Source organism: Solea senegalensis, linkage group LG11 (assembly GCF_019176455.1).
Source record: "Solea senegalensis isolate Sse05_10M linkage group LG11, IFAPA_SoseM_1, whole genome shotgun sequence".
NCBI classification, from domain to species: Eukaryota; Metazoa; Chordata; class Actinopteri; order Pleuronectiformes; family Soleidae; genus Solea; species Solea senegalensis.
The window spans coordinates 10,927,770-10,945,833 of record NC_058031.1 but is presented as its reverse complement, the minus strand read 5'-3'; the positions used below and the strand labels follow the sequence as shown (position 1 = coordinate 10,945,833).

General features: G+C 39.7%; 1 protein-coding gene across 1 annotated transcript; it reads left to right on the top strand.

The window, feature by feature from the left end:
* Positions 1-1,574: 1,574 nt before the first annotated feature.
* esyt1a (extended synaptotagmin-like protein 1a) lies at positions 1,575-16,745 on the top strand. Its single transcript, XM_044038765.1, has 31 exons — positions 1,575-2,334; positions 3,233-3,274; positions 5,471-5,605; positions 5,804-5,877; positions 5,963-6,035; positions 6,116-6,205; positions 6,297-6,352; positions 7,182-7,302; positions 7,420-7,596; positions 8,047-8,129; positions 8,300-8,348; positions 8,601-8,690; positions 9,585-9,680; positions 9,765-9,836; positions 9,913-9,999; positions 11,120-11,269; positions 11,539-11,721; positions 11,801-11,977; positions 12,061-12,143; positions 12,223-12,271; positions 12,364-12,453; positions 13,139-13,234; positions 13,398-13,469; positions 13,555-13,641; positions 14,137-14,283; positions 14,557-14,687; positions 14,892-14,987; positions 15,072-15,203; positions 15,289-15,394; positions 15,506-15,555; positions 15,648-16,745. The coding sequence occupies exons 1-31, from the start codon at positions 2,005-2,007 to the stop codon at positions 15,673-15,675; spliced, it is 3,252 nt and encodes a 1,083-aa protein (XP_043894700.1). The 5' UTR covers positions 1,575-2,004; the 3' UTR covers positions 15,676-16,745.
* Positions 16,746-18,064: the final 1,319 nt, after the last annotated feature.

Below are 18,064 nucleotides of genomic sequence, written 5' to 3'. Positions count from 1 at the left end.
ACGGCTAACCGTCTGTAGCCTGGTAACCGTGGAACCTTTTAATGACAAACTCTGTTTTGTAAGGCTGAAAGTGTTCACTTTACCTAGGGTTTAATTTTAAGTGGAACACAAACCTTGTGGTTGTTACAACATAATTTAGTGGTGTCACGACTCACTCTGCCACTCAAAGTAAACACCAGCTGTCACACTGATACATATAGAAGCTCCTTTACCCTGATGTAAGAAAAAAGCATCCTTGGTAATTAAAACATTCACTCTTAAGTCATAAAAGGTCACAACAATGAGAGGTAAAGCTAAAATTATGAAATAAATTAATAGTAAAATAGTTGTGAGGTAATGTTTTATAAGACGTAAAGTCAGAATTATGTGGTAACCATGAAATACATGATTGAAATTATGTTTTTTTTTAATTTATTACTTTTTTATGTCACACTTAAAACTAAAAGTCAGTTACGACTTTTTGTATTTGACAGTTATGGGTTTTTATCTCACAATTATCTCAGGTTACGTGACATTATGTCACAGTTGTGTCATAATTATACATTTATTGTCATAATATTGGATTTATGTCTCGTAATTACAGCATTTGCTCTCACAATCATGATCTTTTTATCTCAGAGTTATGGCTTTGATATAATTATTATGACTTTGTATCTCATGGTCTTGTCTGTTTATCCCATAATTCTGACTTTTCATGTCAGTTACAACTAAACTTAAGTTACGGCTTTTTTAATTTCACAGCTTTGGGTTTTTATCTCATAATCACAACATTTATCTCACATTTATTTTTAATTTTTTTCTCTCATGTTATGTGACTTTGTGTCACAGTTGTGTCATAATTATTCATTTATTCTCTCAATTTTGGATTTATTTCTCATGATTACAGCATTTTATCTTTAATCATGATACTTGATTCAGACGTATGTCTTTTGATCTCACAATCAATGACTGTTTATCTCAACTTTTTTTACTTTATCAGTGTATGAGTTATGGCTTTGATATTATAATAATTATGACTTTGTATCTCATGGTCTTGTCTTTTTTATCCCATAATTATGACTTTTTATGTCACAGTTGCAGCTAAACCTCAGTTATGACTTTTTTAATTTCACAGTTATTACTTTATCGCATAATAACACTTTTTTATTTCACAATTTTGACATTCATCTCATGTTATGTGACTTTTTATGTCACAGTTGTGTCATAATTATACATTTATTCTCACAGTGTTGGATTTATTTCTCATTATTACAGCATTTGATCTCATAATCATGACTTTTTTATTTTACTTTTTTTTTTTATCTCGGAGTTATTATGACTTTGTATCTCATGGTTATGTGTCTTTATCCCATAACTATGTTGGTGTTTTTTTGGACTATTTTTGTTGTTGTTGTCTAACGATCAAGGCTTCAGTTTCTTGTAATGTTTTTCTTCTTCTATTGACATGGCCTTCCACACGTGACACCTGCCTGTTGGCGTTTTCACCGTCTCTGCAGTGGACATTTGGCGCTTGCGCACACAGATAACGGCTTCAGTCGGTGCCTTCTTTTTTCCACGTTTTTTTGGCGCATAGAGGCTGCATACTTTTCATGATGGTGATGATGATGATGATGATGGTGATATATTAAAACGTGGCCTCCGGACATACATTGGCTCAGTGTAACACGCTCAGCCAGAGTCCGTGCAAGACGCCACAAGTTAGTGGGGTTTGTGTTTCTGCAGGATTTCATGTGAAGGAGGGTTTTTCCAGCAGAGCCCCGCCCCCCGCTCTCTGTCTCTGCGTGTCTCCTGCGAGAGAGGAGCTTCTCGTGAAGAACGGATTAGTCCCCTGTGAGGACAGCGAAGACAGCTCGTGAGACTATGTATCAATCGATCGAAAGTTTATCGGTGATGGTGTCCTCCATGAATCGGTGGTGAGTCCTCAGAGGCGCTCACTCCGCCACAGAAGCAGAGGGAAACAGTAGAAGGCCAGGTCGACCCGGTGATATCAAGCGGATCTTAGCGATGTCAACCGCAGCTGCAGAGCGAGGCATGAGCGGGGGGACAGTGGTGACAGCGCCGGCCTCAGCGGACCACCAGCTCCCCGGTGAACGCGCCGTCACTGTGCTGTGGTCGTTTGGAAAATGCCTGGGCGCGCTCCTGCCCGTCTACCTGGCTGGGTACTATGGCTTCAGCATCAGTGTGGTCCTGTTCGCCCTGATGATCTACATGGGATGGACACACAGTCGACTGGAGAAAATGGCCAGGCTCAAATCTGCCATGTATCTCCTGGAGAACGAGAAGGAGTTCACCACTGAGAAGGTTTTCAGGGCGAAAAGGGATTTGCCTCCCTGGGTAAGGACCTGCAGCATGACACTGACACTGACCACTCTGCAGTATGTGGACAATCCCCATGTCACATCTGTCAGGTTTTCTCTTAAAGCTGCATCTCAAACTGCTTTTCACGACAGTGATGTGTTATCAGGTGTTATTTACTGTTCAGGCTATTTGCTCACATAACGTGAATTCACTGGCGCACAAAGAAGACAGACAATATTGCAATACTCAGGTGGAATGGATGTGGATGTGTTCATGATGCATGCAGGTCTCTGTCTCTCAGTCTCAGTGACTGGGCTAGAAGAGTATGCTGCTAATGTGACTTTACATGAAGGGTGAGATCTTCATGGTGTGTGGATGACACTATATACCGTACACTAAAGAAATGCTGATCTATACTACAATGACAGTTGATCTAAGAACAGTAGCAATTCTGTGCGTTGGTTTCCCTTCTCCATTTTCATTTCACTGCCTGTTTTGGTCCTAGAACCTGATGACTCATGAACATCCTTCAGAGCAAAGCAGGGCAGAGGCAAGGCCACCATATCTGGAGAGAGAGGGAGAGAGAATGTAGAAAGAATGTGTGCTTTTAGAAGATTGACCTCGTACGAAGTCTTAAGGTCTTGTGGTTGTTGTTGTGCCCTAAAGTTACCAAATCAATCTTAAATGTTCTCTAAGTCTGTGAACTGATTTGATGCTGGAAAACAGCCGAGATAATTTGTGTTTGCAGTTTTTACTCAACAATGTAGATTTAAGAATATATGGTCAGAAATTCTCCTATTTGAAACCAAAGTATATTCCACATGCCCATGAAAACACGCTCAAGTATTTGACTTACTCTTCTCATGGTTGGACGTGATTTTACATGACCGTGTCATTTTTGAGTTCATGCCTTACCCGTATGACTTGTCCACAGGTCAACTTTCCTGACGTGGAAAAGGTCGAGTGGCTGAATAAGGTACGTGTGCAGCACAGCTGAATGTTTTTAGCGTCGGGAACCTATATTTCTGTTTGACACCGCTTCAAGGTCCAGTGTGAAACATTAAAAGAGCATTTATTGGCAGGGATTGAATATAGTAACCATAAGTATATTTATATCAGAGTAAAACCGCCTTAAGATGAACACATTTTTGTTTAAAATACCTTTACTTAACTTAAAGGTATTAGCTTGATGGAGGAAATGCCATGTTTATACTATTTGAAGTTGAAGATTACAAAGAATCATAATGTCATACTTTCTGGAAAGGGAGGGATGAATGTGCCCTCTTTTGGGTGAGTCTGCAGATGTCACGGAATCTTACACACTGGATCTTTAAAGAGTCACAAGTGCTCTACTTTATAAGGCTCAACCTTGAAAGAACAAAAGCAGTAAGACGTACAGATTATTTGATAACAAGGAGTTAGCGTTACTCCCAACAGTCGTTTAATGGCTCACATTTGATGAAATACACTTGTGTGTGGGCTCAGAGTGACCCACCCACCTTTGCAGCCTCTCCATCAAAGCAGATAATCTACCGGTGTAATTACGAGGCAGAGAGAGCGGATCATATATATACCATCATATCTCTTTGGCGGAACAGTAACTTCCCATTCGCATGAGGGAAGCATGGATGTGAATACTAATAACGCAAAATGCCCTTGTGGACGAAAGACTGTCATGAACTCAGTGACAGACGCCCACATTGTGGGATTGCAATTTACCGGGCTCGTTCTTCAACAAGCCCATTTCTGTACTGTGGGCTTCCTGACATGTGACCCGACTGCTCGCTCTCAGAAACAACATTTATCAGTCTTAAAAATGTTTTCAACCACAGAAATGTGAGCCTGCAGAGAAGTAAAGCTGATAACAGCAGGAAGTAATGGGTGCTAGAACCTGCAAGAAGCTGCACTTAAGAATGACTTAACTGCATGTTTATAATTGTGTCATAAATAATGTGCAGGAGCCCACACAGATGTAGCTGGAGTTAATGAGCTTGCTCAGTCTCATGACTGGTGGAGGTGGAGGTCAGGGGACTGGTAAACAGTGTCTGACCGCACTGGCGACGTCAACTCTTAAACATCACACTGAGATGCTGAAGCAAACACAGGTGCGAGGCTGCGTGGGGTAATAACACTTAAATACAGACTCACTTTACATGAACCATTGGAAAATAATGAGGCTCAGTAATGAGACCACTTCTTTGTGTCCAATATTGGATATTATATATATATATTGGATATCACAGACTTGAGTATTACAGGTACTAATATTAGTTTGATAATTTTTTACAAAATTGCACTCTTTTGTTTTGACAGCTTTTTTGTATCGTGTACAGAATGTTCTTATCTTGCACCTAAATGGGATACTTGAGTAAAAGTACAAGTATCTTACCAGAAAATGACTTTGGTAGAAGTTGAAGTCAGTTTTTTAATAATATTACTTAAGTAACAGTGTTAAAGTATATGATATTTACTGTGCTTAAGTATCAAGAGCCATTTCATTTTCTGATATAAAATGTACTTAGATTGAGCCATGGTAGCTCAGTGGTAGGGCGAGTTGTCTTTCAACTGGAAGGCTGTGGGTTCAATTCCTGGCTCTGCTAGTCTATATGTCTCCTTGAGCATGACACTTAACGTCATGTTGAAGCGTGTGAATGGCAAAACTATAATGTAAAGCAGCTCATCAAGACTAGAAAAGCTCCATATAAATGCAGAGCATTTGACACAGTGAATTTTGCTATCGATGCTGATTATCATATTGGCTCAGCAAATCATATCTGTTGCTCAATTTTCTACAGGCTCATTTCCTTAAAAGATGTATTCACTTGATTGAGCTGGTGTGGTTCTTTTTTTATTTTTTGTATACATACTCAAACTATGTCAATTCAAATTGAAATCTTCTAGCAGATGTTTTTTCTTAAACCATCCAGGAAACACGTGTCAGCCACAAGGCTTTTAAAAAGGTCATGCAATTTCTCTGTGTCAATTCTTATTTGTTGTCTTGTGTTCAGTGTTCTGCTTTTTTTTTTGCAAATAGCTTGTGTATTTTATTCTAGTTGCATAGTGACGATTTCTCTGCATTTCATGTGTAACTTGTTTCATGTCAACTCAATGTAACAAAGCATTGAGTGTCTAAAAAAAAGGGTAAATAGTGGTCATGTATTCTGTCACGCAGATCCTGCAGCAGGCTTGGCCCTTCATTGGTCAGTATCTGGAGAAGCTGCTGGTGGGAACTATTGCTCCTGCAATCCGTGCGTCCAGTATCCATTTGCAGACTCTCAGCTTCACCAAGGTCAACATAGGAGACAAGGTACGAGGATGGTCTGTCCTAAAAGCGGCAATTTATTCTGTAAATGTTCCACGATCGAGAAAACAGGTGACATCTGCTGTAATATTTATGTGAGTCTGGAAGTGCCACGCTCCTCTCCCTTTTCCTCTGTGTTAATCTTTGCCGATGCCTCTGCCAGCCTTGTTTGCTTTGTTGTAAAAGCAGCTGCTGTGTTCACAGGCTTTGAAGGTGGTTGGTGTAAAGGCTCACACTGAACATGACAACAGACAAGTCATGTTGGATTTATACCTGAGGTAATGCATCGCAACTAAGTTATGACCTGAAGTTTCACTTGGTTGAACGTGTGTCTCCTGACTTGTCACTGCTCTTCTCTTGCAGCTATGCTGGCGACGTCGAGATCAATGTTGAAATCAAGAAGTACTTCTGCAAAGCGGGAGTGAAAGGAATCCAAGTATAAGACATTCTTTATGTCACTAGTTGTCGTCGTTGGGCTGAAAGCAGAATCTTACTGTTGAACTTTTGTCTTTGTAGCTCCACGGGAAGCTGCGCGTGATCCTTGAGCCTCTGATCGGAGATGTTCCTCTTGTCGGAGCCATCACCATGTTCTTCATTCGCAGACCTGTGAGTGTTTTTTCTTTTTTTAATCCAAAGTCTAAAGGCACTTATCCATGTAACATTATTTGCATCTCTGTTGTATGTTTCACACATGTAGAAACTGGACATCAACTGGACTGGGCTGACCAACCTGCTGGATATTCCTGGGCTGAAGTGAGTTGATGTGATAGAGTATATGATAATCACAGGTTTCCCCAGATATCCTCCATTTCTCCTTTTTTTTTCTTTAACAAATACCACAAAGATCCAGAAAACCTTCATCCTAAATACTGTCACCAGCCTGGAGTAGTTAATTCCTCACCACACAGCAGGGAGTCTCCCTTCTGCTGATGACTATGTTAAAACGTATATGCAGAGGCTCTAAGAATGTGCAATATAGAGTGACTTATATCCTTTTTTTCAGCACAACCTAGGCAATCTGATGAAATTATTATTATGTTTTAATTTTCGCCAACTGTATAACACACCTGAGCAAAAATACTAGTAAATCTGTGAGGGGTTAATTTTTTTTCATGAACAACAATAGAAAGGAAGAACAGTTGTTGTCTGTTTTGTGACTCCTGTACAATTATCAATTACTCCCCTACTATATGAAATTAATCAGAACTTTGACTCAACAACACATAAAAAGACTAAAAACCTGCAGCACAAATCAGTGCCGCATGAGCACTAAGGGTTCATAGAAGTCCAGCATTTCTGGCTGTTTTAGAAAAGACATTTTGAAGAAGCCTGGGGCTGTTAAATGTTCATGCAAAAATATCACACTGAGGTGAAGTTGACACATCGCTTCTCTCTGGTAATACTTTAAGTGAGAAATGTCTTCATCTCCTGGGTGCTTCCTGTTGTTTCCTTTGCTGTTAACCTGAATATACTATTCACACATACTCATGTGGTCGGTATCAGTATATATACTGTATAGCGTTAGTCTTTGTGTCCCCTCGCTGTGTTTTTCTGCAAACACCAGTCTCGCATTCATTTGCAGTGCCATGTCGGACACTATGATAATGGATGCCATAGCCTCCCACCTGGTGCTCCCCAATCGCCTCACTGTTCCCCTGGTGACTGACCTACATGTGGCACAGCTCCGCTCCCCTCTCCCAAGGGTAACAAACTGCCTCAAAGTCAAACAGCAAAATTCACAGTGTGTTTTGAAAAAAAAAACACGATTTGACATCTTCAGTGTGTCTGTGCATGCGTGTGTTCTCCTGTGCGCATGCTAGGGAGTTGTGCGTATCCATCTGCTGGAGGCCGAGGACCTGACTGCTAAGGATACAGTCATCAAAGGCCTAATTGATGGGAAATCGGATCCATACGCCGTTTTGCGCGTAGGAACCCAGATCTTCACGTCTCATCACGTAGACAGCAACCTGAACCCCCAGTGGAGGGAGATGTATGAGGTGAGAGGGACTGGACTTTAAGCTGAGCTAAAAACAAAGAAAAGAGTTATCGTATTCTACTTTATTCAAGTGCTGCACTTCCCACCAGTTTGTGTGCTGTAAGTTATAGCTCGGTGTTGCTTCACGGGAAGTGCGCTGTGTCATTAGAAGTAAATATTTCACTGGCAATTTGAGATAAACAGTTTTGTGGTGATTTGATCTACATCTCTGCTGACAGGAAGCCACTGTTTCCAAGATAAGCAGTTCTTGCAAAAACTGTTTTCTCAGGGTCACATTTGTCTTTACTTTGTGAATGTGCTTTATAGAAAAGTTTTTTAAATTGACTGAGCACACAAGTAAAAAGTTCTCGTCCTTGTGGTTCTGTATGCATGCCCTTGTGTTCTTGTGTTGTGTGTGTATGTATCTATATTTGTACATTTGTTGTATGTATTGTGTATTTGTGTGTGTCAGGTGATTGTCCATGAAGTACCTGGTCAGGAGTTGGAAGTGGAAGTATTTGACAAAGACCCAGACCAGGATGACTTCCTGGGGAGGTAGCTTATTCATTCTCATTTACCTTGTCTCTGTGTGCTTTTCACGTCATTTTCATCTCTGCTCTTGACGCACTGGGCCATAATTCTTTTTGGATTTTGATTCTCTGATCTCTTCGATTTATGGCTTTGTTAATTATCTCCCTGCCTCTCTCTACCTCTCTCTCTTTCAGGGTAAAGGTGGATTTCGACATTGTGAAAAAGGCCCGGGTTGTAGACGATGTAAGTGGCACTAGTTATACTCAATGAAAATCCAGTGTTTTGATTTTTCTCCTATTAAATAACCAACAGCTAACACAAGTGTTATTATTGTCCAGGAAAATCTTAAAGTCAGAGTGCAGTTTCCTCTGGTAGCATGTGACTCCCCAGATCCCTTGTGCCTCCTCGTGATCTGCTCTGATCTCACGTCTGCAATCCTGGCATCCTGTTCAAAGAAAAAAATGTGTTTGATACGCCTCCTGTTTTTGTACACAGTGGTTCACTCTGAAGGACGTCCCATCTGGCAGCGTGCACCTCCGACTGGAATGGCTCTCTCTGCTGTCCTCTGCTGACAGACTGAGTGAGGTTAGTCTGCTGCTAATATGTAGTACTCAGTAGATCGTCCAGATGACGCACGGCTGCAACAGGTCATCTTACTGTAGAGTTTAATTCAAGCATCTGCAGAGGATTTCCAAGCACGGTGGCGCAGCAGAGAAGTGTCAGTGGACAAATGAGCAAAGAACAGAGAGAGAGAGAGAGAGTGAGATGTGATATTTTAAGTGGAGCTTGGGATGGATTGATGTGGGCAATTAAGTTAAGTTACGATCTGTTGTTCTAGAAGAGGGAGGTTGTGTTTGTCCTGAGGAGTACAAGGTGAAGAGACAAGGGGTGGGAGAGTCTATCCCGGGGGGAGAAATCATAAACGTAGGTGTGATGAAGTTATGTGGAGCCAGTTTGAGCAGGAAGGTAGTGAGTAGTGATTACCTGAAGGGGATGTCATAAAAGGATTTGCTATTGGTTCTTGTTTTGGACAGATTGATGCACCGATAATTATCAGATCATTATTTGTACTATACTTTGTGGTATTTTGTCTTTATGTCATAGTGAAACAGCAGAGAGAGAAAGAAAACAACTTTATTTTCTCTATGTGCCATATGCCTATGTCATATTTGCAATGATATTAACTTCATGATTTGTTTGACTTGAAGAATTTAGATGTTTGAGTAGTTATTTTATTATTATTATTATTATTATTATTATTATTATTATTATTTATTATTTTTATTATTATATTATTATATTATAAAATATAACGCAAAGTCTGTCACACAGCTGGAATGAAACACATTTTTGACCCTATAAAGATTAAACGCAATTGAAATAGTACTGTAAAGTTGTCAGTGGTTACTGTTTTGGTTTTGAGTTTTTGGGGTTGTACTTCATCTAGTTCACCTAGTTCTTTGCCTCCATCTGTTTCAGGTGATTCAGAAGAACCAGAATCTGACCAGTAAGACAGCTGATCCTCCATCTGCTGCCGTCTTAGTCATCTATCTCGACCAAGCGCACAGTCTTCCTGTAAGAAAACAGCTACTTGACCTTCAGCAATGTGGTGTATGTTAAATTTTCATTTACCACATTGATGTATTTTATGTGCTGTAGATGAGAAAAGGTAATAAGGACCCCAGTCCAATAGTGCAAATTTCCATTCAGGATACAACTAAAGAGAGCAAGGTAAGAATTAAGCAAAATTCTTCAAAGTCTTCAAATCAAACCAAACATGATAAACATGTTTCTGTTCCATCTGCAGACTTGTTATGGGACCAACAGTCCTGTGTGGGAGGAAGCTTTTACTTTCTTTATTCAAGACCCTCGCAAACAAGACATTGAAGTTCAAGTAAGTTATTAGACAAACAATGATTTTTGTTGTAAATTAAACTATGGTGTTCCCCAAGGCTCAATTTTAGGTTCCACGCTTTTTAACATCTACATGTTACCTCTTGGTAACGTCATCAGTTATGTCATAAGTCTCCTGAAACTAGGTTTAAAACAGGTTTAAACTTAGGTTTAAACTTCACTAAAAGTCACTAGCACTAAATCCAGCCAAACAAGTCAGAAACATTGGTGTCATTTTAGATTCAGATTTTAACTTTGAAGCACACATTTGAAAAACAACAACAACAGAAAACAGCTTTTTATCTGCTGAAGGAAATAGTCTTCTGGCCAACATAGAGACACTAATCCATGCTTTTATCACTTGGAGACTGGATTATTGTAATGCTCTTAGAAGAAAAAAGCTCAGCAATAGCTACTTGGCCTTAGCCCCACTTATTTATCAGATTTGCTTTTAAAGAATGAACCATCGAAATTCAGGTAGCAGTCTTTTATTTATACCCAAAGTAAGAACCAGAATGTTCTGTAAGGCCTCTTTCTGTTCTTATGGTAGCAGAGAATGTTCAATGTGTCTTTTACCTTCTTTTATCTCCCGTCACCCATTAATATTTTAGTCTCCAATGTTTTCCCTCGCGGCTGCTTGTGAGTTCCATTTCCATGATATCGTTTCCTCTCTTCCTTACTTCCTTTCCTATCTTCTTTGTTGGGTGGGGGGTGATTATCTTTCTTTGATTATGTTTTTATCCTGTGAAGCACTTTGTGTTGCGTTGCCTATATAAATGCTATAAATGAAGTTTGATTGATTGATTGATTGATTGAAATACACCAGTGAAGTTTATTTACTCCCAGTGTGATTAGCTTTCTCTTATTCTTTGTTGTGTTGCTCTGTTGTACACGTCCAGTGTATTTTTTAGTCAACAGATTAAATTAGGCTTCAGATTTCGCAGTATATTTTTTTCTTCTTAATAAAATAAGTCCCTGTTATTTCTCTGTAAATCACAGTTTGTTTTGTACATTCCTCTTTTCTTTTCTTTTTTAACTCAATTTCTGGTCCTTTCCATTCATGAGTTTTGCCTCTTTTTTTTGCTGGTTTTCACTGTAACTCAATTTTCATTTTCAATTAGGTCAAAGATGATGATCGCACTCTGTCCCTGGGAAATCTGACCATCCCTCTGACCCGCATTCTGGCTACTCCTGATCTCACCATGGACCAATGGTTCCAGCTGGACAATGCGGGACTAGGCAGCCGCATCTACATCAAAGTTGTGCTAAGGGTCGGTATTTAACAGATCGACCTCCGTGTGGGCCGTGTAGCCAATAATTAAGCCCAGCTGAAATGTCTGTGTGTCATCAGCGACTCTTTCTGCTTCTGACGACCACGAACATGTGGTCGTCATAAAAACAGAGAAACTTCGTCTTCTCTGTTTATCCTGAAATAAAAAGGCTTATTTTTAGTACCAGAAACAAACTGAATGTTATCCACTCTCTCGATACAACTGGTCGATATCTTCTCACCATAAGCTCCTTTTTTGCCTCCCACCAGGTTCTGTGGCTAAGTGACGATGCCACGCCCACAACTCCGTCTCCTCGGCCCTCATCCTCTGGATCTGGATTGGGTCTGGGTGGAATTACATCTGAACTGAACCCCATGGGACCCGGTGGGTTAGGCAAACCTCAGCCAGCACGACCACAGCACACTACGCCTGACCCAGAGTTTGCAACTGAGGTGAAGAACACTTAACGTGGCGGTCAGCACTCAGTCTAATCTAACATGCACCTGTGTAACTTTCCTCATTTCCTCTCAGGGAGTGTTGCGCATTCATTTGGTGGAAGCCCAAAACCTGATCGCCAAGGACAACTTCATGGGCGGCATGGTGAAGGGAAAGAGTGACCCCTATGTCAAGATCCGTGTGGCAGGTATCACCTTCCGCAGCCACACCATCAAAGAGAACCTCAATCCCATCTGGAATGAGCTCTACGAGGTATTACCTTATTACTAAAGCTGTTATCTGATGAAATCATCAGGCCTTGGGTTAGATGTAATCTATCCTTTCTTATCATTTAGGTGATTTTGACACAGCTTCCTGGTCAGGAGATCCAGTTTGAGTTGTTTGACAAGGACATTGATCAGGATGACTTCCTCGGACGGTTTGTGCCAACGTTAAAAATCAAACTTTCACAGCTGAGAATATGTCATTTAAAAGTTAATAGAGTTTGGTCCTTACAGGTTTAAGCTGAGCCTGCGAGATATCATCAGTGCGCAATTCATTGATACGGTGTGTGTGACACATAATTGAAATGATGTCGTCATATAATTAAGTGGTTAAGCATAATAACATTAAAACACAATAACGTCTTTGTGTTTCAGTGGTACACGTTAAACGATGTGAAGTCAGGCCGAGTTCACCTGCTGCTGGAGTGGCTGCCCAGAGTCTCTGACCTACCCAGACTGGAGCAGGTTGGATATATTATTAGATATTTCCATAAAATACAGATAATCTGTCACTTCTACCAGGGGCACATTTTTGCTAATGTCCTCACGGAAGGATTTTTAAAATGGGAAAAACCAGAATATGAGATAGTGAGTTGCTTAAAGCAAGGTGAAGTTGGAGAATTGAATGTGATGTGTCCTTTTAAGAGGAAGAATGAAGAACTTACAGTTCTCGTAGTCTTGAGAGATGTGTTTTTAGTGTAAGTGTAGTTATTTGGAGGTTTTGGTAGACTGAAAATAACTACTTGTCCTTAAACTGACTTTCCTCTGTGAGCGTATACTTTTCCTATGGAGGTTTGTGGCGGGCACACATCAATAGTAATAAGACACCCACTCGGTTTGTCTAACCTCATATTAACTTCAGCAGAACTTCAGCATTTTTGCACAGAAGGAGTATTGTGTATTTTATGTGATGGGCTGCTACAAGGCCAGAGGAGTGTAGGAATGATTACAGCAGTATTAAAACCATAAAAACTCTGCGCCCCCTTGTTTACTTGCAGTGTTGAAAAGGAAAGATCCTCCACTTATGCAGCGAGGGTTGTCAAAGCGATTCACGCTCATAAAGCGACGTGTAAAGCCATAACTCTTTTGTGTGCGGCTGCTTTTTGTAGATTTTTTCCGTCTGCGTTACATCATTTCCTGTTTCCTACAGATCTTGCAGTACCAGTCGCAGCAGTCGTACCAGAACAAGGTTGTGCCATCAGCAGCTGTGCTGTTTGTGTATGTGGAACGTGCCCACGGTCTGCCGGTGAGCTCACATCTATGAGTCCCTGGGGTTTTATTTGTTGTTTGCAGTGATGTGTTTTTAGTGGAAATAGTGGAGAATTCCACACTGGTGTCTTTTAGTAGCTCTGGATTATATAATGTAGGTCACTTTCACGTTCATTTTTATTCATTGTGTGATATAACAGTTGAAGAAAAGTGGGAAGGAGCCAAAAGCTGGGGCTGAGATTACCCTCAAAGGTGTTTCACATAAAACCAAGGTAGGATCACTCACAGCATTCACACTGAGCTTGTGAATGCAGCAAAAAAACGAAAGTCACAATGTGTCGGCTCTTTTTTTTAAAGGTTTGCGAGCGATCCACTTCTCCTCGATGGGATGAAGCTTTCCATTTTTTGGTTCGTGATCCCAGAGATGAAACACTCGTTGTTAAGGTGAAAGTTCTTCATAGTGTCTGTATTTCTCTAATATTTTGAGTAACATGGTGGTATTGTGTTAATTATATTAATGTCATCTCCTTATTACCACACTGTCACCATTGGGATAGACTTAAGATAGTATAATCTTATTCCTGGAATAACATTATACCTCAATTCCAAAACGATGACCATGTCCTTACTGTACTGTGAAGTGTTACTCATCTGGGAGATTAAAACTCTCTTTTACAAGAGTGTCCTGGTCAAGACAAGCAGCAGCACACTTAATAGGATCAGAATGACAAATTACATTAAAATGTATGCGACAAAAAACCTCCATAACATTCATAAAAAAAGTTATCTAAAAGAAAAAGGAAATATCAACATATACACCATAAAAGCAAGTGCATGCACAGTTCTGAAAAATCTATTTATTTACTGACTTTCATTTTATGTCATTTATATACATATATGTATATATCTGTGTGTGTGTGTGTGTGTGTTTTTGTCTAGCTCTCCCACAGCTGGGGCCAGAGCCTCGGGTCCCTGACTCTTCCTCTCAGAGCGGTTCTGGCTGAGCCGGGCTTGGTGCTGGACCGCTGGCTCAGTTTAGATGGCGTTCTCCCTGAGAGTCAGATCCTACTGAAGGTCACATTCAAGGTGCAGACACTGTGCTGGTTGTTTTGTCTTTGCCTTCCTGGCCACAGACAAATAAGCAGGTGTATGAATAAACATCATTTTCAGCACAGTAAACTGAACATTATAACATTAGACTGTATAGATTTGGACAATAAATGTTTAGCTGGAGTTTGATGGAGTCTGATGTTTACTTGGAACGGACAGTGCATGTTAATGAACATTCCAGGAACGTAAACACACCAGATTATAGCCAGCTGCTGGTTTCCATCTGTGATGTTGGCCGATGATTTCCAGATCCTGGACACTCAGCTGGCGGTGTGTCGCAGGGATCCAGGGGATGCAGGTAATGATGGTGGCGGAGAGGAAATCATCCCCAGATGGGTTCCTTCCCATCTTGACCTCAGACACAGAAGCGGCTTCGCCATGTGAGTCACACACACACACACACACACACACACACACACACACACACACACACACACACGAGGATCGATGACCATTGTGTAGTCACTGCCTCTTCTGTAAAGAAATGAGGGAGAAACAGATTTTCTGATGTTTTTCCTTTGGCTTATTGTTGTTGTGTTGCTTATGTATGATAAACAAAGTAATATGCTCTATTGTGTGTTTAGGGCCAGTGAAAATGTCAACTCTGCAGGCCAGGTGAAGCTCACCTTGGGCTATTCCACAGAGGAGAGCAGGCTTTTCATCACCATTTACTCCTGCAGGTCTCCTCATGATATTACTTTAGTTTTAACATTTCTTTTTACCTTGAGCAGCCTTCATATGTTAATATGATTATGTGCTCACAGATCCCTGGCTTCCTGCTCCAAGGATGGTGCAGACCCTTATGTTTCCTTCATCCTGCTTCCTGACAAAAAAGGCACAACCAAGAGGAGAACTGCCACTAAGAAGAGAGACCTCAACCCAGAGTTCAACGAAAGGTGAGACAAACAAATAAGACCCTTGTGATGGAGAGACAATGGAAGGATACTGAATAACCTTTTTCATTTTCTCCCTGTTCCATAGGTTTGACTTTGATTTGTCTCTTGAGGAGTCCACACAGAAAAGACTGGACCTCTCTGTGAAGAACAGTGTCTCGTTCATGAGCAGAGAGAGGGAGCTTATTGGCAAGGTTCATATCATCATTCACCCCTTAAACTACATAATTGTTCACAGTAAAGTTATTAACTGCTGTTTAATTAATCACTGGGTTAATATGTCTTTGTTTTCTTGTTGCTCTCAGTTTCAGCTGGACTTGGACCAAATAGACCTTAAGACTGGTGTCACACAATGGTAATAATTCAACCTGACCACATTTTATGTGCAAATATTGTTATATACTATGATATTTGAACAACTAATTGTGTCCTTTGTGTTTTGTTAAGGTACGATTTGGTAGCAGAGACCAACTAGAAGAATCAACGCCTGATGATATATATATATATATAACAATTACTGTTGCTTCTGTGATTTGTGACTTGTGTGTTTGTATATTCAGCTTAAGTGAAAACTTCCATCATCACTGAAGAAGAAGAAGAAAACAAAAAGATGACTTATGTGCTTCATAGAAACACAGTCCACCAATATTTACATTTCGCGTATCACCCATGAAGTGTTAACTGTGCTACATGTCTGCACTGTCTCTGACAGATTCTTCAGTAGAGTATTTTGGCTGAATAGATATTTGATAATGAAGCAACTATGTTGCACAACCTACCAAGTTTATATATGTTGACAAGCATGTACAAGTCATCTTTGGATTTTATTTATAAAAGGGCTCATGCTGTGGTTTAACACCCTGAGGTATGACAATGTTTTGAAGATTCGCAGCAGCCGAGACAACTGAAAAAGATTCTTTTAAATTTTATTTTGTAAACTCTTCCAAAGAAAAATGTCCCAAGATTACTTTCATAATATATGTTTTTATCATTGCCTTAAGTATTACAGAACTGTGCAGTTTGTCAGTGTTTATGAATTATGTTCGAAATGAAGTTTTGTATGTTTCAACCAGAGCTTTATGAAAGTTACTTTTATAAATCAAAGTATTATTAACAAACCTTAGACCCTCACATTACCACTGGAAACAGAGGTCTGTAAGCCGAGTCTTTATCACTGTGCTTTTATGAAGAGAAAACCTTTGTAGATTCTAAAAAACACATCGCTGGTGCTTCTTTGTGTTTGTGCGTGTTTGTGGGCAGTTGTAGTTTGTATATGCAACAGGCTGATGTTAGTATTTTACTTTTTGAGCTCAATTGTTGTGAGAGGAGAGAAAATACTGTGCAACAGCAGTGAAACGGCACCCATGTACCGCCACTGTTGTTTTGCCACAAAGGTTCAGACGCTGACTTGTGGCAATGACACGGAAATATTGTTTTAAAATATCTGAAGTGGAGAAAACAATTGCTGTGCTTCGACAGAATTTTAACATATCTTCTTGTAGCTTCCGGAAATATAGATTAAAGTTTGCACTCTCATGGATCCAACGCATGTGTGGCTTCATTTTGTGTAGAAAAAAAAGAAAAAAGCGACATAGTAACACTGTACAGTGGCCAACAGGAAGACACAGCTGAATATAATAATAATAATAATTATTATTATTATTTATTAGACTGTACACTGCACAATGTCGATGCACATTTATTCTATACAACTGTGTTAAATCCTTTAAACTTCCTTTACACTTTTACATAATATGCTCATGCTGCATATATTCTTGTTACACTCTGATTACATTGTACATATTATAATACTTTCTTTACTCTAGTGGAACTAACAGTGTTGTAATGTAACAAAGTACAAATACTTATACTATACTGTTAGTGTACTTACGTACAAAATTCAGGCATCTGTACTTTACTATGTTATTTATATTTCTAGCAACTTTTACTTTTATTCCACTACATTTCCTTTAACTATCTTTGTTACTGGACACTACCAAATAAAATCAGAAGAAGAGGAGTTGGTAATGGTCTCTATTTATATAGCGCTTTTCTAGTCTTGAGCTGCTTGAAACTACAGTTTTACCATTCACCCATTCACACGCTTCAACATGAGGTTAAGTGTCTTGCCCAGGGACACTTATATATAGACTAGCAGGGCCAGGAATTTAACCCACAACCTTCCAGTGGAAAGACAACTTGCTCTACCACGGATCTACCATGGCTCAATCCTTACCCCTCACTTTCTTTTTTAATACTTTTACTTCTAAAACTTACATACATTTTATATCAGATAATTACTTTTTATACTTAAGTGCTGTAAATGTCATTAACTTTAAGACTTTTACTTAGGTAACAAGCGCTGCTCTCAGTAGACCACACATAACCAGGCTCCTCATTCCTCCCTTCCAAATGCAATATACTTATTTGTTAATGTTTAACCTTTCTTGTAAATATCAAGTCCATACTGTGTATATTCTGCAAACTGTCTATAATGTACATTCTATTTTAACTAATTTGTTATAATCATAGTGTTAATATCTTTATATAGTGTAAACATTTTTTATCTTATCTTATCTTGTTTTGATATTATAAAAAGTGACTTCAACTTCTACCAAAGTCGTTTTCTAGTAAGATAATTGTACTTTTACTGAAATATCCCTTTTATGTACAAGACTGGCAAGTAATAAAGGATAATCTTGAGTATTATCCTTTAACTTCTTCTTCTTATCTTTACTGTTCATAAATATTGCCACCAGGTGGCGATAGAGCGCTGACAAAGCTTCACTGTTCCGTCAAGCTGTCTGTGGGTTCACTGCCTACAGATGTGAAGGGCGGGGACGGGCAGACCTTGATTGACAGGT